At 39.2% G+C, this 27,359-nt stretch overlaps 2 protein-coding genes across 2 annotated transcripts; both read right to left on the reverse strand.

The window, feature by feature from the left end:
* Positions 1 to 13,844: 13,844 nt before the first annotated feature.
* ndufa4a (NDUFA4 mitochondrial complex associated a) lies at positions 13,845 to 16,656 on the reverse strand. The gene is made up of 4 exons (XM_072442162.1): positions 16,494 to 16,656; positions 14,441 to 14,529; positions 14,276 to 14,336; positions 13,845 to 14,101 (listed from the first exon to the last, which is right to left on the reverse strand). The coding sequence occupies exons 1-4, from the start codon at positions 16,533 to 16,535 to the stop codon at positions 14,045 to 14,047; spliced, it is 249 nt and encodes an 82-aa protein (XP_072298263.1). The 5' UTR covers positions 16,536 to 16,656; the 3' UTR covers positions 13,845 to 14,044.
* Positions 16,657 to 18,496: 1,840 nt separating this feature from the next.
* On the reverse strand, positions 18,497 to 26,553 carry slc35b1 (solute carrier family 35 member B1). The gene is made up of 9 exons (XM_072442956.1): positions 26,262 to 26,553; positions 24,868 to 24,962; positions 24,608 to 24,738; positions 24,499 to 24,529; positions 23,052 to 23,212; positions 21,822 to 21,948; positions 20,459 to 20,565; positions 19,800 to 19,953; positions 18,497 to 18,911 (listed from the first exon to the last, which is right to left on the reverse strand). The coding sequence occupies exons 1-9, from the start codon at positions 26,384 to 26,386 to the stop codon at positions 18,865 to 18,867; spliced, it is 978 nt and encodes a 325-aa protein (XP_072299057.1). The 5' UTR covers positions 26,387 to 26,553; the 3' UTR covers positions 18,497 to 18,864.
* Positions 26,554 to 27,359: the final 806 nt, after the last annotated feature.

Consider the following 27,359-nt stretch of genomic DNA (forward strand, 5'->3'; position numbering starts at 1 on the left):
CTGTGAGCAATGACATGTGCGTCATTGGAGTCTCAATCTTTCAAAAAAACACAGTAAGTGCAGGGCAGTGATGGGCTGGCAAAGGAGAACAGAAATCTTTCCAAGCACTTGTATCTCAAACGCAGGACACATTGAATATGCTTCTCTCAAAAATACATCTTTGTGTAAGATAATTACAACATGGTGAAAGCTCTTGAAAGTCTATATTGCATAATATTGCTTTTAGGATGGCTTTACTATCCAGGCCAGTTTTCTCATTCTACTGCAAACAGAGAAATTCAGTCCGGCACTGTTTGAATGTAATTTCAAGGCAGTAGAACAAATCTTACTTCCAAATTCAGGAAGTCTTGTCAATCAATCACAGCAGTACGGCAAAAAGTCCATGTGATGTAGAAGCTATTCTCATATTTTTCATTTTTCCTTTTGATTTAAGAAAATCAGATGCTGAAAATGCTCTACATGGAGTACATGCCTAACTCTGCGCACACACACACACACAGGGCCGGCCCAAGCCTTCAGGGGGCCCTAAGCGAAAACATTTTTGGGGGCCCCTCACCACGTCATCAGATTCAGTTTTATTGCCATTGTCAGTAAACAATTCACATATGGGAATTTATTCAACGCAAACAAAGTTCACCAAAACTCCAGGGCATCCGTTTGCCAGTTAGTTTATTCTCAGCACCTCACAAGCTCAAATATTGATAACTTAAATCCCACAATGCAACTTGGTATTCCGCTGACATCACCTCTACTCCCTGTACAAATAACACACGTCCCAGATATGTTTTTGGGCGTATTTGTGGGCGTTAAGGGTCTTCAGCCACATTAGCACATTAGTTTAAATTAATGAACAGGGGGGGCCTGGGGGCCCTCCCCCAGAGATTTTCAGACCTTTTTTGGGTCTTCTGCTGCATTTTAATGTGGTCCAGCCGGCTAAAGTAAGAGTAAAATGTTGAGGTTGTAATGCTATAAAATGATGATGTGATGAAACTGTGCCAGGAGAAAATGACTAAAGCCAGTTATTAATACATTAGTGTACTTAATTACTCAATACAATATTGGCTATGAAAAATAATTATGGTCAAATTGATTCATTTTAACTGAAAATGTAAAAGTAATAGTTATCCTTACTAATTTATCTTTTACAGCTCCCAACTGTTCCTGCTTGCCAAAGTGACAAAACAAGTTATATTAAATTAAACAAATGGCATAAGCATTGCTTGATTAACAATTAACACTGATAAAACAGTGCAAACATGTTATTCCCAGAGAATGAACAGAACTAAAAGTGAAGGTCCAAACCTTGCTATAGTGAAGAGACTGCGTTTCTGCAACTTTGCCACTTTTATATAAAAATATATAGTATTATTCTATAACAGACGTAATCATAATATGTCTGGTTATTTTTCACTATCAATTTATTATAATTTATAACAAATAGTCTAATGGTGCTTTTTAAATAAATTGAAATGTTTTATTGCTCTATTAAAAGTGAATTACAATATAAATGTTCTGATCAGAACACCACACACTGGACTCCTGCACCTTTACGTTCCTCTCATTGCACTTTAAGAAGTCAAAGTAAAACAGACATCACGAGTCACGATTGATCTCACACATGGTGATGTGAGAGAGAGCAAACTCAAACCGCTCATCTCTAACTGAGGCTTGAAAGCAGCCCGGGACAGGGGCCCGGGACAGGGGCCGCACACTGTTCACTCCAAAGTCTCACATCAGAGGTTCTGGACGAGACGGCGCTCGTCCGGACCGGCTCTCCGCCTCTTAGTGACCGAGGCATAGACGCCCCTCACCGGCCTCACCTGCAGCTCACACGGGCTGGTGTAAATGTTAAGCTTATTATCTTTCATTCAGACACATATTATGCGCGGGGCAGAGCTCTCGTCGCCTCCAGCCTGAGCGAACTAACGTGACAGACTCGTGTTGTTTCAAACAGCAGCATTAACCGTCTCTTTGTAAGAGAAGTTCAATACCTGGAGAGTGTTGTTGAGTTTGCAGTTTCTTTACATTGTCAAGAAGTTTCTTCTTTCGTTTTTCGGCATCGGGGGGGATATATTCCTCTGGACATGAGGACCACGTTGTGTTGTGTTTATGTTTTGCTCTCGTTCTGCTCGCGCACAATGAAGTTGCCCAATCAGCGCAGGTTTGGTGCCTTGGTTGCCAGATTGTCATTACAAATAAATGCGGTTTGTGCGTTATATGTTCCCGCTGTGTGCGCTGCCGCGCCAGCAGCACTACTACACTAGTGGTGCACGCTGCGCTTGCACTTCTCATACGACGGGTTGCCAGATTGGGGGCCCTATTAACGCCTCGGGGCCCTACGCGGCTGCTTAGTTCGCTTATAGGTTGGGCCGGCCCTGCACACACACACACACACACACACACACACCGGCACACACACACACCGGCACACACACACACACACACACACACACCGGCACACACACACACACACCGGCACACACACACACACACACAGGCACACACACACATACACACACAGACACACCGGCACACACACAAACACTCACACGCAGACACACACGCGCACACATAGGCAAACACACACACCTACACACACACACGCACACATCTACATACACGCACACACACACACGCACAGACACATCTACACACAAACGCACGCACACATACACACACACGCGGACACATACACACACACGCAGACACATACACACACACACACACGCACAGACACACCTACACACAAACGCACGCACACATACACACACACACACACACACACGCAGACACACACACAAACACCTACACGCAAACACACACACACACACACACATCTTGAGACTCCCAGTGGCTTGATACCCAGTGGATTACTGTATCTATATATACTATAATACTGTATGTTTACAGTACTGTATCTCAATGTTAACAGACATTAGGAGCCTGACTATGTGATCAATGCAATCTCGCTGTACTTCTGGCGAATACAAACACATTCACATGAATTGCACATGGATTTACAGTAAAATATGAACCTGAGGGTATGTTAATTCGATTTGATCAGTTGCAGAGAGTTCATTATAAGCCTTAAACCTGCTGTGTGGGCTCAATGTGAAAAACTGCATTTGTAATTCAACAGCAAAAGAGACACTTTAACTGGTATTTAATAAGGAATATAATATATGAGAGGTGATCGTGCTACTACTTATTTTGGCAGTGATATACACCTATTTTAAGTAATCTATTGATCTTACACTTTTATAGGTGAGAATATTTTTTTTTTCCCCTTTATAGACCTGATTCTGAGTAAACATCCGCATTTAGACCTGTTTTAGGTTTAATTATTGTCATTTTAGAGCATGTTTAAGGCTTGTATAGTTCTGCGCAGGTCTGTGATCATTTGAGGCTTCTCTGGCCTAGTATCAGCTGTAAAATGTATGCGACGCTGTCTGTCTGTCTGTCAGAGCGCTCCCCGCCATATTTGAGGAAAATGTCCCTCACTCTCTCTGTTAGAGGAGGCCTAATCCCATTGCTGCTTATTACCTTCATTTATCTCCAGTTTTATCATTACCAGTGGGTGATTGACAGTCCCGCAAGATATTTTTGGCAAGGTCCTCAGTTTTTTACTCAAGAAAAGCGTGAAGCTATTCCTTGTCAGCACCTACACCTTCTGATCATCTGTTATCTCTGCAGTAAACATATTTGATTTTTGATTAAGTGCAAATGTGGTTTTCACGCATTCAAAGACAACGACAGGCAAAGCATTGTGTATTTACTGTCATATAAAAAATGACCCTACATTTTTGGATTAAAAGGGTTTAAAGCAATGGGAAGATATGGATGAAGCAAGGGTCTGAAACGTCATGTAAAATGTACTTTTTCTTTTCTTTTTTCTAACGTTTCTAACTGCTGCCTACAGGGTGCGCCAGAATCACGCTGTGGCAGGTTTATTGACCGAAGATACAGAAACCGCTTTGTTATTCTTTAGCCTATGCTTAGATATGTCTACGATTTGGTTGAGACCTGATCTATCCCAAGTTTAGTTTAGTTTATTTAAGATTAAACTGATTTAAGTCCTGGTTATGAATTGGTTCGGTTCAGTCAAACCTTATCAGGAATATGTTTTATTTTGTCCTAATTATTTTCTAATGAATGAGCATTTAGCATCACTAAATCTTCTTGATCAAGAAACTATAAATGTCACTATAACATCCCAATTTAAATTTAAATTAAGAGAAACATGAGGTGTAATGCTGCCAGCAACGCCTTGATGGGTCCTGGACCAAGAATCTATGGCGATCTCTACAGACCAACTGCAGAAACACACTTTACTTATGTATTTTATCTGTATTTTATTATTCTTACAGGATTTGTCCAGCACTGAGGCATACGCTTCCTCCATGACGACTTGACAAAGTGAAGAAGTGAAGAAGCGTCAGAGACAGACTGAATTTCGATTATGGGCTTGAAATGTGATTGGTTGAGAGGGAAAAGTGGAAAGTTATAATTAGCTGAAGAGCAAGGATTTATGACTACGTATGTTCACAACATTATACAATATAATATGTAATAAATCAACAAAATGAGTGCTGCAGGATTGTACGAAGCAAATCACCATGTTTTTGTTTTCAGGTTCCCATTACCTCGTTCATCTTAATTCGCATTTCCCTTAATCAAAAATGCCTTCCACTTGCCTCTTTGAAAGCCTCTTTTAATCCAGTCTACAATCCATACGCCTGTTAAATCTGTGCCCTGTGTGTGGCAGAAGAATGAGTCGATTGGCTGTACACTGTCACTAATTAGACTTAGTGCATTGCCTTGTTTTGCATTACATTGTCATCAACAGAATGAATTAGAACAGTATGGCAAAAAATAACTACTACTACAATTACTTTTGTCATTTTAAATAATTGCGTTTTTTTATTCGAGGGAAACAAATATAAACTGCAAGGATGTCAAAGCCGGTGACATATGACATACGGTTTATCGTGCACGGGGAATTCATTTGTACCCGAGTTGTAATGGAAGCGTGGCTTTTACAAACCCGAATGTACACGCTTTGATTAGCAAACTATAACTCTCACCATAATCGCGGCGCGCACTCGAAACATCTGTTCGGATCACTTCCATTGGTCCTGAGGGGCCTCTTCGCTGTCGTCTGTGAACGCTTCGGCAGAACGATAAGGAACCTTTTGTGATCTATGGACCGCAGTCGAAGGGTCACGTCGAAAAAAAACCTGGGCTCTGGGGCCCATCACTGCTGACCTTTACTTCATCATTTCAGTGATAAATCAATTTCTGCTTGTAAGGAGCCACCAGGATCTCATTAAGGATGTTTATAACGGCTTAAGTCACCCACTCCACTCTAGTCCTGCCTATTAACCTGTGGCTCACTGGTTTATTACTGCGCTCCGGTTCAACTGAATGACTGAATTTAACTCACCGGAAAATGAGTTTTATTGTTGTTATCGGGTAAATTATTCTCCTGTTTCCAAATTGAGCATTGTGTTGTGATATCAGCTTGTGCCTATAAGTGCAATAACTGGTATTTGCGTTTATTATATAATTTCCCCAAAGGTACGTTCAGACACACAGTAATGGACCGTTTCCTTTTTGCAGTGCATAGTAGACAATAATTATAATTGTAGAGGAAGCGCAGCCTGTTTTATGTCATAAGAAAATCAAAGTCTATTCTCGCAGTGGCTATCGATTTCAATAAGAGACGGTTGTAAAATGTGATATTGGCCTGGAAACAAGTGGATTGTTATTGCCGCTTTTAAACTGTGAGATTAAAAATGAATTAGTACGGGGACATTAAGTTGTATAGTAGTCGATTAGTTACAGTATTTTGTTAAAAGACTGTGAATTTGCATTTGGAGGAGAAATAAACTAAAAATCAGTCATGAAAATGTTGAAAAAGGCCCGTCTCATTCATACCAATGCATTTTACCATTATTAATCACCACAGTTGTGTAAATATGGTCTCGCCTTGTGTTTTGGCCCTGTTTTTGTACAAAGAGTTGTACATTTGCTCACAGCTGAGACAGACAGAACTCTCCCATTATGACCAAACATGAAATGAATCCATTGGGACCCATTGTTTTTGCCAAATAATCAAGGCATTTTCATTCATGACTCAAGCCGCTCGGAAATCTTGAGGCCTCATGCCCAGTTTGTGTAGAGAAGTCGTGATGAAACAAAGGGTGATAACGGGCAGCGCAAAAGCAGTTGGCGGCTCAATGGGATCTTTGTTCAGCTGCGTCACTGAGACCAATATGGCCACTCCAAAATTAAATCTGCCGACACGTCTCCGGCAGCGAAGTGTCTGTCAATATTTGGGGAAAACGTCACTGGACTGTTTTTTTTTTTTTATTCTTGCAACGTGTCACATTTATTGACTTCACGACAACTAGTGCGAGTTGTTTGTCACGATCATTGATTCCCAAAGAATTGAGTTTATGACAAAAAGTACATTTTGTAACGCTTTAGTGAGGAAAAAGAGATGTTTTTGATCTAAAATACAGATATAGTAAATGATAATACATTGGTTTATGGGCTATTGTTATTACGTAAACAGTTTTTGTGGTTGCAGTGGACAGCCTCTGTGTTTTGAGGTGCCCAAAATTGCGGTGTAAGGACTTCGAATCAATACAACAAATGTCATGTAATTATTTTGATTTATTTGTTCAGTATTTCTTTATTTTGAGTTCATGTAAAAAGATTTAGCGGTGCATTTTTCATCAACAGAGACAGAGATATTATAGACTGTGTATGTCAGCAGTGCATTTCCTCATACAAGCTGGAGGTATTTGAGGTTAATTTAATATTTATGCAGTGGCATTTTATGATTGAAATATTGCCTTTTACAGTATGTTATGAATAGGATTTGAATCATGTTATTTATCACTTAGCTTCTATGGCACATACATTTAATGTCATGTTATTCAGCTATTCCCTGTTGGACTGCAAAGGTATATATATATATATATATATATATATATATATATATATATATATATATATATATATATATTAGTATATCTAGTAGTATATTAGTATATCTACTAAGCACAAAAGCTGTGTAACAAACATGTAAATTGAAATGTATTGTATGGAATGTGTATTCAGAACGATAATACCAATTATATTTGGAAGGTAATTGAAAATAGTGATCCAAATATCCAATATTTCAAATGTTTGCAGTAGAATTAGAGTAATGGCCGACATTGACACGACCTTAATCAATGCCATGTCTATTGGTTCATCTTTACAACCTAAACGTGGGTGTGATTTGGACTGCCAGCCTCTCACCGCGGTATTGTTTTCTTGTTTGTGCAGCGGAGATGAGTCTCGTTCCCGCTCCCGTCAGCTGTTGGCAGAGGGGCGAGCGGGCGGTCCGTCCTGTGGCGATACCCCAGGTCCTTTTCGGTTTGAAGTTTAATGATGCCAGCTGCCAGCTCCACCAGGCTGCGAACGCTAACGAGCTGGCACCCGCGCGGACTGGGCCACAGCACCTGCAAATGTAGCACACGTTCGAGGGGCGGGTCTCCGGCGGGGCTGTCGGGCCCGCCGCGCACTCAGGACAGCACCACGAGGCCCGCGTCTCTTTGAAGAACGCCCCGATTTCCATATTTCATTGCGCACTGCTCACTGACAAGGCCTAGCCAGATGTTCTATTTTCAGCTATTTAAATTTTGACCTGCTTTTCCACCATGACTGTGATGAGAAAAAAATAAAAAAAATAAAGGGAATCCAGACAGATGCCAACACTGACGGGAACCAGATCTGACACATCTTGTAAATTATGTTATGTCTTCCCGTCGTCGAAGCGTTAGGACAAGAATTGCGCCTTTACCGCCGCTCTTGAACTTCAAACATGTGCCTGACGGTGTAATGGCGCCTGGCAGAAGGGCGCTTTAATCAGATGCGAGGCTTGTTTTTTGGGATCCAAGCTGTAGACCTTGTATTTATGATGCATTGTCTCGCAGCTTCCGGCGCTCAATGGGCTCCTAACTGAGTGATGCATGCCCCGGGAACGCCACATAAAGCACCCCGCCGCCGCACTGTCCCTGAGACTTCGCCCGTGATTCATTCGGGCGGTATTCCTCTCGAAACGCCTGTTAAATTGCCACGATCCAACTCAATCTCTCATGCAAAAATACATCGACAACCGTGACCTTTTTGTGCTTCTGCCGCAAATGGCACTTGTCATGGCGAGCGAGCCGGCTCAAGGATCAATGTGAGTTTGTGGGGAGGGAACTTTTCCGACAACTCTTTTCTTCTTGGTCGAGTGTGTCAGTCCATGTCCAAAAATATAATATATATATATATATATATATATATATATATATATATATATATATATATATATATGCCTTGAAGAATGAGACAGGAACCACGTTTGAGAGTGGTCCAAAATAGTTATTTAACTATAACATGAGTAGATACATTTTAATTTTTGTTCATTGTAAACTGCAATTTTGATCTAAAACAGATAAACAATAGAACCAGATCCATTGATTTATTGTTCAAAGTGACAGAAATGGTAAGCTCCGCCTCTTCCATGTGACATTTCACCGTAACCAGCCGCAGATTGTCATTTACGTGTTTCTATTTATTTAAAAGTGGCTGAGTGACATTTTACTCTACATGTATCATCTAGAGTCTTAATTTTTTCAAATAATTCAAATTAAGTTCAGGGATGTAGGCGGAGATAGGGGGTAGGTGACAGCATGTATTTTCTGAGCACTCGAGCCTCAGTTGCAGGACAATACAAGATCACTCAAACATGTACAAAAATATCTAAATACAAGTTAATGAGGAAACAATGCTGTAACAAGGGTGAAATGTCAATAAAGATTTAGCATTATATTTCCAATTTAATGGTTCACAACTAAAATGCTTCCAGCAAGTACAAACACATAAACTAGAAAAGGGAAAAGTAGATATTTTTCCGTTGAAATGTGATAAACAACGATGGTATGTATTTTCTTTTTCAATACACCCACATTAAAGCAGTGCAGTCATAAAAGGCACATAGGCACATATAGAAAATGCAAATCTAATAATCATAATCGTGCATGTATCTTAACGATATCTCCTGAATAGCTAATCTGTTCCTGTGCTGATTTAAACGTAACATATGTCCCTTAAAGCTGCCGAGCACGGGTTTAAAGTCGCTAACATCACTTGTGGGGAAAAGCTGTTCGATAAAACGGCTGCAGAGATAGCTAGAATTTCACAAATGATTAAAAGCAATAAATCTGGGGAGCTAAATGTCACCCGTACCGCTGCATAATCACTACTGCTGAAGTTTCAAGGTCACGGGGATAAAATTAAAATGTAATATAAAGTATGAGAAAGGAGAGGCGGGCCACGGAGCTGGGCAGGATACACCACATGATTCAGAAAAGCATCATTACCACCTGCCTACATTATCGGGTCTGTGCTGTTATTATCATAATCGCTCGTCCTCAAATGGTAAATAAAGTAAATAATATTCAAGTAGAAGTGGTTACGGGTCCAAGAAAAGTAATAACGAAAGATTAACTGTCACGACAATCCTTTTGATTTGTAATTTGATTTTGAAGGCAATGTTGGAAGGACAAAACCTCAATTAGTGCATATAATCTGGTATTTTCAAAGGATTGATCACAAAACGTAGAACAAGTAAGTTATATCCGGGAGGAGGTGCGCAACAAATACAAATACTCAAGTAGCCTATTCAAGTATGATATGTCATGAGCAAATGGGGATCTTAATAAACTAAACTAAAGTAGAAGTAAAATAAATTAAGATACGTTCGGGAGCAGGACCACGCCCCTTCCTGCAGCTACACTAGTTAAGCATCCAGATCACATACACCTGTGTTCATGACGTCGTGCCCCTCCCTCCCACCCTCGTTTAATTTATCTCCTAGATGGGGTATAAAGGCCCGGGAGCCTACAGCCCTCATTGCCAGAAGCCCCAAAACTGCATCCATTTCTGTTCATTTGTGTTCATCTTTCTCGTATGTCAATAAACACTTTGCGTCGTAGCTGGGGTTTTGTTCCTTATTAGTGAAAGTGTTAGAATCAGGATCAGAAAAAGGTTTATTGCCATTGTCATTGAACAAAGTTTGCAAACATAGGAACTGTTTCAGAGTTAAGATGCAACATAAAACAATGAATAGTAATAGCAAAGTCTATCAAATAAAATAAGGCATGCCTAAATTAAGAATTTACTAATAAAATAAACTTATGTACACAGATATTTACACAAAAATGTACAGATGGTCGGAAATAGTGCAGAAAGTGAACACTACGTGAACAGTTTTGGTTGAATAGTTGTTAAAGTGAAGTTAAAAAGTGTTCATGAGTCAAACGGCAGACGGAAAGAAACTGTTCTTGTGGCGGGAGGTTCTGGTCCAGATGGACCGTAGCCTCCTGCCTGAGGGGAGTGGCCTCCTGCCTGAGGGGAGTGGCCTCCTGCCTAAGGGGAGTAGCTCAAATAGTCCGTGTCCAGGGTGAGATAAGATAAGATAAGCCTTTATTTGTCCACAGAATGGGACAAGGCTCGGCTGTGATCCGATCTGCTCGTCCCAGAGTCCTGGAGACGTACAGGTGCTGCAGAGATGAAAGTCTGCAGCCCATCACCTTCTCAACAGAAATCAGAAAGGGTTTATTGCTATTGTCAATGAACAGAATTCCAAAACATATAAACTTGTCTTGGTGCAAAATAAAACAATGAGCAATTAATAAGTCAAAATTGAAGCAACTTAAATCTACTATGGGAAAAAACTGACAATAAGCTATAAGATAAAAACTAAGAATAAAAATCAAAAATAGGCTCAATATGTACACAATAGGTTTAATATGTATACATATGCGCTGTAGTCTCTGTTTGTCCCTGGCTGTGGCTCCAGCGTACCACACGGTGATGGAGGAGGTGAGGATGGACTCAATGATGGTCATGTAAAACTGCACCATCAGCTCCGCTGTCAGCTTGGCTTTCCTCATCTGCTGCAGGAAGTACATCCTCTGCTGGTCCTTCTTGAGCGAGTACTTCTGCAAATGCACATGACATAATAAAATATGTTGAATATGGATTACCTGTGCATGACTTATTGAAAATGACCTTTACTCCGTAATATATTGTAAAAGCAGAGTTATATTACTTACATTATGAAAGGCATTTTGTTGAATGTCTAAGGAAACGGCAGAGACACAACAACAGACAATTTTATCTACGGAGAGACATTGTTGGATGTGTTTTCTCTATCGTGGTGCATTATCGCCGTGAGAGGAAGCCACTAAGTGGGACAAAGGACAAAGAGTTACTTCTGATGTTATTCACTAATGGATAAAGTACAAGCCTTTTTTATGTGCGTCCTCAAACTTGAATATACAGTAATGGCAGAAAAGGGGCAAATAACACGCAAAAAAACTACAAACCAGATCTCATTACGATTCCTTTTAGTTTGATTAGAAAACATCTGATAACTTAATATTCAAACGTGTCGAGGACCTACTCTTTCACTCTGTGCTCAATGCGTTTTGTCTGTTTCAATAGTGCAGCATCATCTATACTGTCCTATTTGACCTTTGCCACGACCTTAACAAGTCAATTTGCAGCAGTAGCAGCAATCACCCCACGCCTCCCATCATTTCCCCCCTCATTATTTCAGCATGGTACCTTTGCATTGAGGCTGGGAGGGGCCTGGGGTCAAAGGTGTGACGGAGGAGGCTAAAGTTGCAGGCCAGATTGGCTTTACGGTGGCTGTTAGCTATGTGTCCCTGGACAGTTTAACTCTGGAGGCCCTCGCCGTCCATCAGAAAATAACCTGCAGTTGCCACTTGGAACCAGGGCTGGAATTGGAACATAAAACTAAAATGTGACAAGCCTCAAAGTAGCATCATTTTTGACACATGCTAGTGTACGTGATATTATAATTGTGGATTTGTCATATTTGTAAAATATTATATACATAGAAACTGATGTTGTGTCAAATATGCAGCATGTGTTTTGAAGTGATGCAAAAAAGATGTAAAGTTCAATTGAAATGGAGCTTGAGAGATTCAACTTTGTCTGAAAACTTAAATCAACCCTTGGCTAAATCAATCAATGGCTAAAATACATTGAGCCCTTCTAGTGACTGCCATTTGTCTTTTTGCATTATAGACAACCCTCTTAAAAACAAAAAAAACATACTTTTTGAACACAATTAAACATTTTATTCTTCCTGATGCATAAATCACAAAAAGCGAGCACAGCTTGATCTGAGAAGTTAAGAAGTTGTTTTTATTTCTGTTTTTTGAGTTACAAAACCAACAAGAGTTGAGTGAAAAGGCTTGTTCTTGATCAAAAAATTAGGTAGAAAGTCCCTGGGAAGAATAAACAGTACACTGTAAACAGAGATTTTCACATTCAGTTAAGAGTGTGGAGTGGTGCTACTTCATTGATTCAGAAAAAAGTGTAATAGACAGAAATGTTCTGCCCCTAAAACCCAGCTGTAAATGCCTTTGGCCTTATACATCCAAGCTTTATGTTTACAGTGATATTTCATGACAGTAGCTTCCTCTTCTGCAAACTGTCGTGGCTCAATTGACTCCAAATACTGCAAAAAAGACTCTGTAAAGCAGGCATTGACAAAGCTGTTTGATGTTTGTTGTTCAAAGTAAAAACAGTGATAAGATGTCACAGGGGTGCTTACAAAAAGGCCCACATTGATACACTTACAGGCTTATATTGTAGCTAATTTTGAGTTCTGCAGGTAGGAAATGTAGACAAGCAATGCACTCCGGTTCGAGAAAGGTTGCTGAAGATGTGCGCTTCTGTTCAAATAGGACGGTCTCCTTGACATTTGCAGCACTGCATCGGCTGCTCATCCTGTCACATTCCTCCGAGCGGCACAAGGGACGCCGCGCACTGTTGACATTTACAAGACTATCTGTGAGAGAGCAATTGTATTCTGTAAGAAGAAACATCACCCATTGTCTTTGTCCTGGAGGCGTGACAAAAGCTGCCAATTATGGACTTATTAATAGTCATAAAGAAAAGCAAAAGGGACAGGTTTATGTTAAGGAGCGCATTGCAACTGTGGCCAGATGAAAGTTAATTGGTGTTACAAGCCGCACAGTGTAAGATTCATGGTAGCGGCGCCTGCATTACTCCATAGAGGTGGTAAGTTCAAACCAAACGTTTTTTTAGAACATTTTCCATGGAAATAGACTTGGTTTTTTTGCCATTCTGTCAAATGTTGGGAGGCAAAGCAAGAACATGGTGGCAGATCCTTCAACGGAAAAGTTATGAGTAAAGTTTGCGGGGAAACAAGCACCTTCAGAGTGTTTTCAAGCTGTTCTGGTACTACAAAACACCTGCAATTAAGTAATTTAGTTTATTGAAGTGCTTTTTTTGGTTGAAATCTTACACAATGGGGATTTAAGTTAAACCAGCACGAACCAAGTTGTACAAACACACCACCTTCCACTGGATAATTTCAAGCTCACCACAAAAAAACACCCCAAAAGTTTGCCCTCATAAGAAGTAGAGGCAATCCACTTTAAAAATAAATAATTGGTGATTATGATCTTGATAAACATAAGGTTTTAGTTGATGTTGCTTATAACTGAACATATTTGTATGATCATGAGTGGGTTATGTACATTTTTTAAAATTGGTTTGAGGAATGATGAAGTAGCCAATCAAAAAAAAAACAAGACTTGAATAGTGGCAGGGAGGGAGATTAGAGTGGAGAAAGGTCATAAACAATCAAGATGCAAATGTAAAACACAAAGAGATGTTCAAGCAAGGGTAAAATATGTGTGGTGAATGGCTAAAATAAATAAATGCAAACATGGTGCAAATTAAGAGAGGTCACAACTTTATTGACAATCTCCCAAATAAAAATGGTAAGAGACAAAACATCAACGAGGTTAAATGACCTTAAATTAAATAAACATTTGTGCGGATGAGCCTGGATGAATTCCTGTGCGGATTTGCTTTTGGGAGCTGTGAATGTTGTTCGCTCATGTTTTATCCCAAGTTTTAGTTGAGATGAAATGATTTAGAAGTCAGGGCGGTTCTTCTCCAGCTTATCGTAGTCCATGTTGACAGCATAAAACTAAAAAAAAAGACAAACAACAATTTTCAAAATGATACGCAAGATAATCAATGCGCTTCGAAAAGGAAATCAGATTTGTATCGGTTTAACAAGATTACGTCATGCGATCAATCTAACTCGAGCACAACTAATCCACTCAAACTTTGGCAAAGGTACATGGATTACAAAACACACCTTGTACTTGTAATTCGGGCTCAGTTTATTCCAGGGCTCTGGGTTGTTGTTGCGGTCCCAGCTGAAGGATAGGGAAAAGGTCAATGATTTAAAGCGAAATAGCCAAGCTGCTACGTTCATGTTATGGTATAATTCATCAGAAAAACAACTGTTTCAGACCATTACCTGACGTCTGGGTTTCTCAAGGCCAAACGAGCCAGGTACATCATGGACATGGCCGTACCACCGCCGATGAAGAAGAACAGGGGGATGAGCTGGGGAGAAAGAAAAAAACTCGAGCAAATCACTATCAAACTCCAGACAAACAGAAATGAGTAAAGCGTGCAGAAACAACCCTTGACTTAATTCATCTTTGCACTAGAGGCAGTTCAACTGGCATAAAACGCAATTCCAGTCAAACGCATAGCAACATGTCATTAAATTATCATAGTAAATTTGGTGAGACTGTATCGATATTGCGGGCTTCTGTATGGATATATCGGATGTTTTTTGATACATTTTACCAAAGTAGTTTGTAAGTGTTACAGTTTTAATGCTAGTTTAGAGAAGGAAACTTTTAAGCAATTAATTTGACCTACGATTTTTAAGATTAAAACGGGTGCATTTCATATCACGCCGTAGCAGGTGGTGGATTAACAAAGAAATACTGCTGTTATAATGTATTTGCTATAGTGATATACTGCAATATATACTGAGCAATACTTGGTTTACCGCCAAGAGTACTTTGTGTATATTTAACGTAAATGTTTTGTGACAGAGCAACCCATTATCTCTAAAAAGAAAATAAACTTGTTCATACAAAACATTTGACATTTATTTTAAGATTACATTTTTTTAAATTCTATATTAAGTTTGAGCAGGTTGTCTGTCAAAAAAATAAATACTTAGGAAAAAATATTGCCTTGCCCCAAGTGGAGGAGTTCAAGTATCTCGAAGTCTTGTTCACGAGTGAGGGAAGGATGGAGCGTGAGATCGACAGGCGGATCGGTGCAGCGGCTGCAGTGATGCAGTCGCTGCATCGGACTGTTGTGGTGAAGAGGGAGCTGAGCCGAAAGACAAAGCTCTCTATTTACCGGTCGGTCTACGTTCCTACCCTCACCTATGGTCATGAGCTTTGGGTAGTGACCGAAAGAACAAGATCGCGGATACAAGCGGTCGAAATGAGTTTCCTCCGCCGTGTGGCTGGGCGCTCCCTTAGAGATAAGGTGAGGAGCTCGGAGTAGAGCCGCTGCTCCTCCACGTCGAGAGGAGCCAGCTGAGGTGGCTCGGGCATCTGTTCCGGATGCCTCCTGGGCGCCTCCCTCGGGAGGTGTTTCAGGCATGTCCCACCGGGAAGAGGCCCCGGGGAAGACCCAGGACACGCTGGAGAGACTATGTCTCTCGGCTGGCCTGGGAACGCCTCGGGATCCCCCCGGAGGAGTTAGAGGAAGTGTCTGGGGAGAAGGAAGTCTGGGAGTCCCTGCTCAGACTGCTGCCCCCGCGACCCGGCCCCGGATAAAGCGGCAGAAGATGGATGGATGGATGGAAAAAATATTGCATATTGCAGAATCTCATGTGCATATCAATCATCACATCAAAATCATGATGTGATGATTGATAAAGTGTATTATCGCATCACGAGCCATGTATCGTGTATCAAATTGCAATTCCCAGACCTGTTGAGCAATATTTATCATCAAATTAGTAACATTTTTATATTATTGTATTGAATGTGTGATGACTTTGTGTTTCTCCCTTTATCTGTGCCTTTTACATTTGAATAGTCGTAAAAAAAAAAGTAAAAATACAGAATGTAGACAATATAGCGTTGAACAAATAAATATGCACTTTGCCACTTTAATACTTTATTTTATACTAAGAATATAAAGCATATTTGTGAAAACGCATAGCAGCTGACAGCTAGCATAACCAGACAAGCTACTGACCTTACGTCAATAATCATTTATTGTGTCCTCAAATGACTTCAAAATACAAACTAAGAGCAATACATCATCACGTAACAATAGTGCACCGTATTTCGTAATTTTGTTCTCCTTCTATGGATAACAAAACACTGATAATAGCAGATACACGTTGGCAAAGTCAGTGCGGTCAAAGTGGGACCAGGATCACTGCCAACTAGTGATGCTATGCTAAGTTAGCCACAAACATGTTACAGATAGTGAGGAGTGAACGCAAGTGTACGCAGATTTCACTGAAGTATTCCTCTTGTACTTACAGCTGGGTGATTTTTCAATTGTTTCCGGACCAAAGCCAGCATTTTGACTTGTCTTGGAGTCGGCTTTATCGGAATTTGTACAGAAATAAAAGGATTACCGAACGCCGAGCCAAAAGCTTCGCAGTTTAACTGAGGAAACGAGCGGAAGAAGGAGGCTAAAGAAGCACATTTAGGACGCTAACCAGACCGCCTGATGAACCAATATATAGAGGTAAAAACTTTAGAAAATACATCGACAAAATTATTATAAACACATCAACGCATAACAGATCCCTTGTTTTTTTGCTTGAGTCAGATTTTGATTTAAATATGGAATTGTGCTGCTTCAGTTCTTCTGTGAAAATATTTTTAATCTGGCAAATATTTGAATGCCAAATTTTCACAATAACAAATTATGTGGCACAAGCATGTTACAGATAGAGTAGTGTTTAACTTGTAAAGGAGGCAGCTCGAGGCTGAATTATGTTAATTTAAGTATTTTTCATTCAAAGGATGAAAAAAAAGAAGTATCTAAAAGTAAACTTTGTGGTAAAATATGTGATATATTTTAAGTTAAAATTAGAAACTATTGTGGGCTCAACATTTGTATTTGTCCAGTAAAACCTACAAATCACCTTCAAATAAACAAACAAATCATGTAAAATGCTATGTAAAAAAAAAAAAAGGTGAATATAGACTAGTGGATTCACTCTGTTACTGCATCCAACAGATCAGTTTCTGGATGCAAAACAATTTCCTCCAGCTGAACTCAGACAAGACTGAAATCATCGTCTTTGGCCCACAGAAACAAAGAGAAAGTGTTAGTGGTCATCTCCAGACTCTCGCTCTAAAACCTACAAATCAAGTTAGAAATCTGGGAGTAATAATGGACTCATACTTGAATTTTAACACCCACGTCAAATCAATAACATCAGCAGCTTTTTACCATCTAAAAACATTGCTAAAACCAAAGATATAGTGTCTAAATCAAACTTGGAGAGACTTATCCATGCGTCTGTCTCCAGTAGATTAGACTACTGTTCTGTAGTGTACTATGGTCTTTTATTTAGATTCCCTCATGCTTTGGCACATCTGAACCAAGGCTAAAGCAGCCTATAAGTGTGCATTTTAAAGTTAGTCAAAATATCAGTTAAACTGGGTGTGGGTCTTCTGAAGACATAACACAATTGCATATAATAGGCTTCACCATGTTACAGCGTTTCCCCATAATTAGTTTAGTTGTATTTTGATTGAGACTCAGAAAATATCTATTTTTACCTATCCACTACCTTCACCCACTTCTCTGACCATACTGGGGACTCCTGGTCATATATTTAAGGTTCTAAAATCAACAACAAACACTAACAAAAATAGTGGCACTTCACGATACAAGTTTTGCAGTTTTGAACAGGAAGTCAATCTGTTTCTATGATTAAACCGTTTCAGATCAATATGTTAGTTAGTTTTATTTGAAACAGGGACAGTGCACAATATACATTAACCTTATGAGGAGAGATGCATTTTACCAGATTGTAGCTGGTGTGCTGAGCTCCACCTCTAGTCCCTGGGCAGCTTATGTTAAGTCTGACTGAAGAGCCTGATGTACATGTTTATTGCGGTTTACTTTGAACAAAATTTAAGTCCGAGCCTCCCTGCTTAGACAGCTGCCTCTGAGACCCAGCCTCAGATAAAGCAGATGACACACTGTATGTATGGAAGATCTAATGATTCATATGTTGTATTATAGTACCAAATACCCAGAGTGTTTTTGTTGTTGTTGCTAATTTGCCAATTACGATTCAAACTGTGATTTCAATTTGATTGCAAAAACTTGAAGCACTACCTGGGTATCAACATCAACAGCCACTGTTTATGAATCTCTGCACTTATCCAACAAAATACTGCAATGACGGAGAATAAGCAGCATGTTAACACACTCGGGCTTAAACCACGCCTCAGCTAATCGAAATAACATCTTTTCACCTTGATTAGAAAGAAATGTGTAAATGACACAGTAGGCAACATACAGTATCTGTTTGTATTTTTATAAATGAAACGTAAAGGACGGTTCTAAACAAGTTACAACATGATTGCCATGAAACATTTGTAAATCATCCACTGTAGGCCTCTAGGTACATTCATGAGTTAAATGCTGGGAATGTTTTTAGGCCATATATTGGGTTTAATATTCACTTTACGGAGATGAACTGGTAGAAAAAATAAGTTCAACATGTAAAGTATCTTCAGTTTTGTTATGCAGCCGACACAAACATATACGGTAGTTACTGTATTTCTAATAATGTTACTGGCTGTAAGTAAAAGTCCTTTCAGCCGCAGCTGAACACAGCAGTAGTGGATTCTGCACAGAGCTAAAATCAGGCTGTTGAGGGCTTCAAAGCTTCTTGGGACCCTTGCCAAATTTAGCATCCAATCCGAGACCTGAAACAAAATACAAATAATATTGAGAAACGAAACAAAAAGGAAAGTAGGCAAGAAAACTTTAGTTTGCATTTTGTACAAATCAGTCGGTATCTGGTATTTTTCACTGAATCCCCTCAAGCTACATTCACAATGCACAACTGCCAAGCAACTTTAGTGTGAACCAAGCAGAGACATCATTCTTTGTTAAAACAAACACTGTAAGTAACTGTCCCAGTTTACAAAGGTTGAGCTGAAACTCTATGTACTAAGGCCACTAATCCTCAGACCAACCTAGAAGAGTAATGTGTATAAAACTATTTGTGTGTGCGTAAAATTTTATTCATGTTCTGTTGGCGATGGATTTCTTATGTTTTTTTTTTCTGTTCTTTAGCTAAATAATTGTTATTTGCAGTCCTGAAGCCTATATTACAAAGCTGGGTGAAGTATAATTAAACAGTGTGTATATTTCATCTAGGAATGACCTGTAGATGTATATAAATATATTTTTTCTTTAGAAATCTGCTTGCATTGATATAGAAGAGTTGCTTATACACGCTGCACTTTTCCTTTGGCTCATAACAGGTGGATTCTTGTCTCCGATTGGTCATAGAGTTGTCTTATCGTGTTAAGAAACGTAACCTTGTCCGGGGCAGGTTGTGAGTTCAGGCTGCGAGTTTAGTGCATATTGCCATAAAAATCGTTAATTTCCCTCTTAATCTAAGTAGCTTTGTTGTACCAGCCTCTGAAGTTCATGTTCTTGTTCTGGACACAGCAAACTGCACGTATAACTGTGATATTCAGAAGGTATTTGTGACAGCGGCTTCACTCTGCATTTTGGTGCACAGGAGTCACCGGCACATTCAGGCCCAAACACACACACACTGTAAATATGAAGTCACGTCTCACCTAAGAAGACCAGGACGGTGCCAACCCACTGCGTGGAGGTCAAGACGTTTCCAAACAGGAGGACGGAGCCGAGGATGGTAAAGAACTTCCGTGTGGTGGTCACGATGGAGCAGGTGAGAGGGCCAAAGTACACCACCGTCATGAAGATGAATGTCTGAAAGAATATCAAGTCGATATTAAGAAGAGTCCTTCAGTAGTAGTAGAAAGTGACAGTAGAGTTCATTTTGGTGCGTGAACAAGAATGAACTAAAAGCGTTGAGCTGGTATCTCAATGTTCAAAGATAAAAGGCAAAAAGCTCAGAGAAGCTTTGTGTTTATGTACCAACAAAAAAAACAAGCAGTGAATAGGCCCAGATAGAACTTTGTAAAGGCTATACTGCCACCTTCTGGGCACTCAATAATAAGGATGCAATTTTCCAAAAAAGTGAATAAAGTGTTACGTTTGTCTTTTTTTTGTTTTGTTTTTGAGATATGTATTTACATTTGGGGCTATATTGGGACTTAAACTAAATCCAAATCAGGTCTAGACCAACCAATTTCACTAAAACAAGACTTTCCCCATCTTACATGTCCCCTAGCCAGACTTGGAAACCATTTGAAGATAATTCTAAACGTCAAAACTAAAACCCTAAATGGCAAGTTGACTGGGCACTACTCACCTGACCCAAAGCACTGGTCAGCCCAAAGAGAAGAATATTGTAGATGATGCTCGGGTGGCGTTCTGTGAAGCTCAAAAAGTCCCACACCTCGCCGGTCCACAGCACAGCTACAGGCAAATAAAAAAACAGCAGATCTTTCACTCAATCTATTCCTTAACATTTATGTGTGAAGTTTATTTAGGAGTTTAGCGGGTAAATAGCATCACCATGTGGCCAAACATGTAAACACAGCTTCTCCTACAAAGCCTCCAACAGAATAATCAAAGACGCCTGGTACACTTTTTGGGACATAAAAATAAAACAAGTGTAAAAAGTTTGACTTATGTGCAACTTTGTAAATTAAAAGAGCATTTAAAAGACTTGCAGGAGGAGAGCGCATACAAGAGATAGGAGGCTCAGGCAATTAAAGTCTCACGCTAAAAGTCTCAGTTCTTATATTGGCTTTGACCTGTTGATCTTTATCTCTGCGCCCATTAGTGCGCAGCCTCGGAAAGCGGCTCATTATATCACATTTGTTTTATGTCCCTTGCTCTTTAGTGCCTTATCCTCACACACCAACACTTTGAGCTTTTGCTTTCCTTATCTCCAACAATAACATTGAACACTTTGCCTTAACTGAATTAATGAGAACTTGCCTCCTGAGCGCCTTTAAGGGGCTTTGAACACTGTTGCTTTGCATTTCTTGACTATGTTTTGTTGTCGTCAGCAGCAGCAGCGTCGCAGTATTCATTTACTCTCTCTTTATGGCCAGTTACTGTTTGAAAAGTTAAGTTTGTTGAGGCAACAAGCTAACATGCCAACTTACAGAACATAATTGTGTTTATGCCAGTGTTAAACTTCATCTCCCTCACAATTTGAATGTGCAGATTTTACCTAAGGGCAGCTGCAGTTTGTCTTTGCTTAATTGCCATGGAAAATTCACAAAAAAATGCTAATCCACGTAATGTAATATAAATGTACTTGTAAAGACAGTGGAAAACTACCGGTATATTAAAATTACGTTTAATTTAATTTCCGTATACTGTGTTATAAATCGTTGCAATGTTCTAATTAGTCTACCTGCTGTAAGATCCATCACAATTTACTTCTTAAAATGTTATATCTTAAATGTGTGAATTATTCAGAGCCAAGCAGTGTGAATTCTAATAATTAGTTCATATGAGCTGGTGCAAAAACATATTCATTCATCACTTTGGCAGTGCATTTCCATCTCAAGGTGAAATGGCTCATTAATGTTCATTTCCTCGGCTCTGGCGGCAGCTGTAATCTCTGATGTTGTTGGTTGGATGGAGAGACTTCCAGTTGTACCTGGCACTGTTCGGTTTCATTTGTGCGTTAGGCTAAGGGGGGGGCGTGGACGTACCTAGTCCAAGCACCAGAGTGGACCACAGATTTATATTCAGCATCATGTAGTTGGCAGTGGTTTGGAATCGGGCCTTCATGTGATCCTGGGCCACTCCGGTCAGACCGTCCAGCGTCAGAGAGACCAGCTGAGGAAAACCACAAAGGAGCATTAGGCCAGTAGAGCAGTCAGGTCCTGTATGTACACCATGATGACAGTACGGCGTGTGCAATAAAAAGACATTAAGATAATATTGTCAATGTGGTTTTGATATAAATATGCTAAATTTGACTATTGAGTGTATCGTTTGTAGTGAAAAATGCAAAAAAAAAAGTGGATTAAAAGAAGGGTATAAATCAAGGGTATAAAGTAAAAAGATATTTCTGCACTGATAATTAAAACTCAAAATAATACATTTACAGACATGTTATAACACATGCTACTTTACTTTATTTTATTATTATTTTATTTTTATCTTTATCTTTATATTTAATTTATTTATTTTTCCTCCATTCCCTATTAAGATATGAGAGGAGTTTTGTTAATAAGAATTTTTTGTTTTGTTTATAAGAGTTCTTCTATCAAGAGTGTTTTTTTTTTAAACTTCCTATAAGTTATCTGTCCTTTCCCCCTGTATCTACTGCGTTATAACAACGAAATTTCCCCACATGTGGACAATAAAGGATTATCTTATCTCTTATAATATCGTCTGACTATTGTTAATAGGACGCGCCAATTAAGTCATTATCCCCAAAGTGGCATTGTAAGCCTGATTATTGATTATTATGATGATGAAGATAATGACGTCCATGATACAGTACACTACAAAGGCTGAACAACAATAAGGCAAGTAACTATAAACTCTCTAGGTTAGAAAGTACTTTTAATTCCCTGCTTCACTTCTCTGTTTGAAGAAGCTGTGCTAAAGGTGTGTACAAGCCCTCTTGTGATGTGCCAAAGGCTTTTTGAGAGCAAAAACTAGTTTGACAGTTAAATTCCTACTTCCTCCTTTCACTGTTTGAGATGAAAAGGGAATATATTATCTTATAACTTGTCTGAGCTTGTTATTATCATGGCAATGCTCAAATCACACGCGAGTAATACATGAATCCATAACGCCAAGGCTAAGGTCTCCAAAATAGTTCATAACGCCCACACAAGATCGCTTATATGACCTTGTAAACTCACGTCAAGAATGTAACTTGTGACAGAAACAAAGGGCAAAGTAAAAAAATGTATAATAATTCTTACCAGTAGAATTTCTCCGAAGCCAAAAGCATGGTCGTCTTCCATAGCGGCGCTCTTGTTGGGTTTGTAGAGAAACAGTGCCACACCGGCCACGATCAGCAGCACACACAGATACTTGGCAAGGGGATATCTCTTCCTCAGTATCGTCACTCCGAGAATCATGACTGCAAGATAAAACAACCATCAGACCCGTGACAATATAATTATGTCCTTCTATGCTAAGTTAAATTCACCGAGATTATATTTGAACAAGCGCTATTCATGGCTAATCAGTTTATTGATTAATTACCATCATGGGCTTAAGGAAAATAATTAATTGTTATACTGTAGGGAACATGATCCAATGTGAAAGACAAATGGTATGTGACAGACAAATAATAATAGTAATTTGGTGATGAAATACTATAGTATGTGGTAATAGTGTGTAATATGTCCTGGGAACATGTGGCCTCTTTTCAAACATGACACACAGGAACACATACACTCTGATAATGTTCAAATCTAAGCTAAAAACAGTTTTGTTGAACTGTGCATATGACTGAAAGGATTTTCTTTGCACTCTTCTCTTTCATGTCTTAAACAGTTTTGTAATTTGAATGCATTTTTTTCCTGTTGTGTGAAGCACTTTGAACGGCCTTGTGTAGGAAATGTGCTCTACAAATAAACTTGCCTTGCCTAGAAGGGCCCGTTGTACAAATAATACTATTTGCTCAGATAACTGCAATTATTTACAAGCAACATTTATATAACGAGAAAAATGAGTTTACGGTCAGTTTTTTGCTGTTATGTAGTTATACCGTCTTTTATTATTTTGTATATTTTATATTGTTTTATTAGTTTTTATTTGGTTTGTAAGCATTTGTTTATTTTTTGTCTATTTTTAATGAAATTTTGCTTGTCCTTGTTTTGCACTCGGTGCAGCATTTTGGAGACTTTGTGTTGGTAAAATGTGCAATACAAATAAAGTGGGATTATATTAGATATTATCAGTGGCAATTTAGAGAAATATCTAGAATGTTTTGTGAAAACAGTTTTTTACTCTCAGATCAAGGGCAAAATGACCAGACATCCATCCATTTTCTACCGCTTGTTCCCTATCATGAAATGAAACATTTGCGGTACAGAAATAACTGATGGTGAACATTACAATTGCCACACAAAATATGGCCTTGTTTCAGGCTTTTTAAGTTGCACCTGCATAGCCTCCACCGTCAGTGTTTCAGCTGCTCTAGACGTTAATGAGAGTTGCAAGTGCACGCAAATTATATCACACATTTTGAATTTCATACTCCTAAAATTTAAAGAACAATTTATCATGAGTGATACAATGTGGCACAGCCCTACTGAGCTCTGCCTTCTCCTTCTGGGCACAATGGCCTTGAGAAATATAGCATACATAACAGGATTCATTAATTCAGATAATATGCAATGTCAAATGTCCAAAATTTACCTGGAATAGGTTTACAAGATTTCCCCAGCACCTAAAATAATGACAAAGTTGTATATTCTTTATTCTATTCACCAATAGTAATTCTAACATAATAAGCATGCAGACTCACCTGTGTGGGGTAGTTGACAAACTGGAGGGCGGAGTTACTGGACACCATGGCTCCGACATAGGACAGGGAGCACAGTCCATAGAGCCAGTTTTTAGTCAGATCAGGCTTGGGCCCTTCAAATAACTGGATTACTGTTAAAGAGTGAGAGAATGATCAGTGGGGAATAATGACAACAATTTAAATCTTAAACTTGATGATGATATTAATTTGGATATAATGCACTTTCAAACAATAACAGAAATTACAAAAGGGAAACTCACATATTTTAGCAAATATAGCACTGATGATGCATTGGATGAATACTAAAGTTCGGGCAAATTTGAATTTTTCTCCGTGGCCATAGTCTCCTCTTGTACTGAAAGAAGATAAATCAAGAAATAAAATGTTAATTGCCGTTTCAGATTACATCACAACATTGTGCAGGGCAGGCCTATAATATAATAAGATTTGGACAGAAACAACATGTGAAAAAGAATAAATACCCAGCAGATACTAAGCTATACTAAATCTAGAATCAAAACCATACACTCATTTGAGCAGGCATTGAAACTGAAAAAGTTGGACATTGAATAGTTTGATCAGGATAGATAAACAGAATTGGCCAAGCTGCATTCCTTAGAAAAATAGTTTGAACACAAGCTCTCCTATCTACTAAATTCTACATCTGAAAACTACCAGCTGCAGGAGGATGCAAAACATAATCCAGGAAGTGCTACAGTATTATTTTGTTGGGGCCCCTTCTTCCTTTAAATATATGCTTGCAATATACACCATAATCACCATTTATGCTGTTATTTACACAGTAAATAGCTGGGTAATTGCCTTAAAAGGCAATATTGACACGCATTACAAACATAAAGACAAACCACTGAGCCACCTTAAATCCATGTTTGTCATTATATTGAGTGTTGTTAAGAGAGGATGTTAAATGTTCCAGAGGTAAACTTTTAAGGGTGTGGCATGATCAGACTTTACTCCTTTTGAAAAGGATCAAAAGAAGACCATTTCAATCTGGTTCAACAGTGACTTATCTTAATAGCATCACATTATTTGATGCCATTTTTAATGTGCAAGTCAAGTACAAAGAAAGCCTATCACAAATTATTACTACTCAGTCTTATCGTTCAATAAATAAAAAATGAAACAATATTTTTGGTGGGCTTTTATTGATGATTAACAACATTGATTAACTAGCATTATCCTGTTTTCGCATTTGGAAATATGTTTTTTGTGACAGACCTAGTGCAAAGTTGACAAAGGGAAAGGCCATTTCATATTCAATGGACACAATGAACTTTAGGTTTGTAAAATAACTCACACATGTTTTATAGGTCCATCATTAACTAGCACTACAGCCAACTCAATAATAATATAAACATTATGTAACGTTGAATAGGATTTGGAAATGCAATATCACATTTCCCTTATGCAACTGGAAACAACATACCATAAGGGTCAACCTCTGTCGCTGAAGCGCAATAACCGGCTTAGGAAGAGCACTGACATTTACAATTCACTTCTTAAAACTTGACATGAATGCTGATTTAGACAGAGACAAAAGAAAGAACAGAGAAACAACTTAAAATGATGTCAATGCTTGGGACAGGGCCGACGACAAAACCGCAGCATCTGGCACAAAACTACGCGCACTTACATAGTCTCCTGAAGGATCCCGTAGTAAAAGTAACAGACAAACACCCCGAGAAAGCATATGATGAAGCGTATCCTCATATTGTCCCACATGGAGGCGTGTTTGCCGGCTCCTTTGCCCGCTGCCATGTCGTCCACCAGCACGGACACCGATGCACTGCTGCAGCTGCTCCCGGCGGCGCCACGGGCACCGACGTCCCGCTCCACTATCGCCGCTGCGGTGACGAGCCCGGAAGAAGTGCTCGTATTTCAGTGTAGTCCTTTTGCCCCGGTGGGATTCCTCCTTTTGCACAAACCTAGTATCTATTATTTTCGTGTACAATCTTGCCACGGGAGAGGCAAAGTGCAACTAAAAGCCGGCATGTTTTATACGCACGCGCTTTGTTTATTGTTATTTCGTTGGCAATGTGTGCATGGCAAAAAGTTCTGCAGGCCAAAGTGAAAGAGGTAAAAGCTTTGCCGAGTATGTGTGCATTCAGTCTAAATTTATCATATCCCCCACATCTTATCATTAAAATAAATAAAGAAATGTCGTCATATCAAGAGTTCCTTTGTAGCTCTAGGCGCAAACGCCAGATGGCATTGGTGGTTAGGTTTCAGCTTTTACGCACAATGATATTCGTTCTACGTGCAAATACATGAGTTATGACATGTAGTAAGCAATATTTAATTGTTATTACTGATATATATCCCTTTTCTATTTGTTTAAGCGTTTTATTGTACTGGCAATTGTGAAGTCAGCTAGTTTGAAAACGATGGGTCTTCTTATGTGGATGTCGCGTTTTTATTGACGTATACACATGTGGACCGTTTCCATTGGTCCATGCAGGGATTTAACAGCAGTTTACAGCCAGTCGCACGCCAGATATAGATAGAAGGGTGTAACTTAAACTTTAAAACTCAACATCCACGTGTCGTAGCGCTGCTAATCAACAGAGGACAAGAAGACCCACGAGAATGGCTCTCATTAGTTTCAATATAATGATAGAATGTCAACCATGTGATAAGGAAATTATCAAGCACCTAAAACATAGAAGGAAAGCTGTAACCTCTTATTTCTATTTCTAGTCATGTCAACCTTTCTGGGAAGAAATAAGAGTAT

The sequence above is a fragment of the Eucyclogobius newberryi genome, unplaced genomic scaffold, assembly GCF_026437365.1.
Source record: "Eucyclogobius newberryi isolate DKJ021-1_F unplaced genomic scaffold, fEucNew1.0.hap1 SCAF_13, whole genome shotgun sequence".
Classification (NCBI taxonomy): Eukaryota; Metazoa; Chordata; class Actinopteri; order Gobiiformes; family Gobiidae; genus Eucyclogobius; species Eucyclogobius newberryi.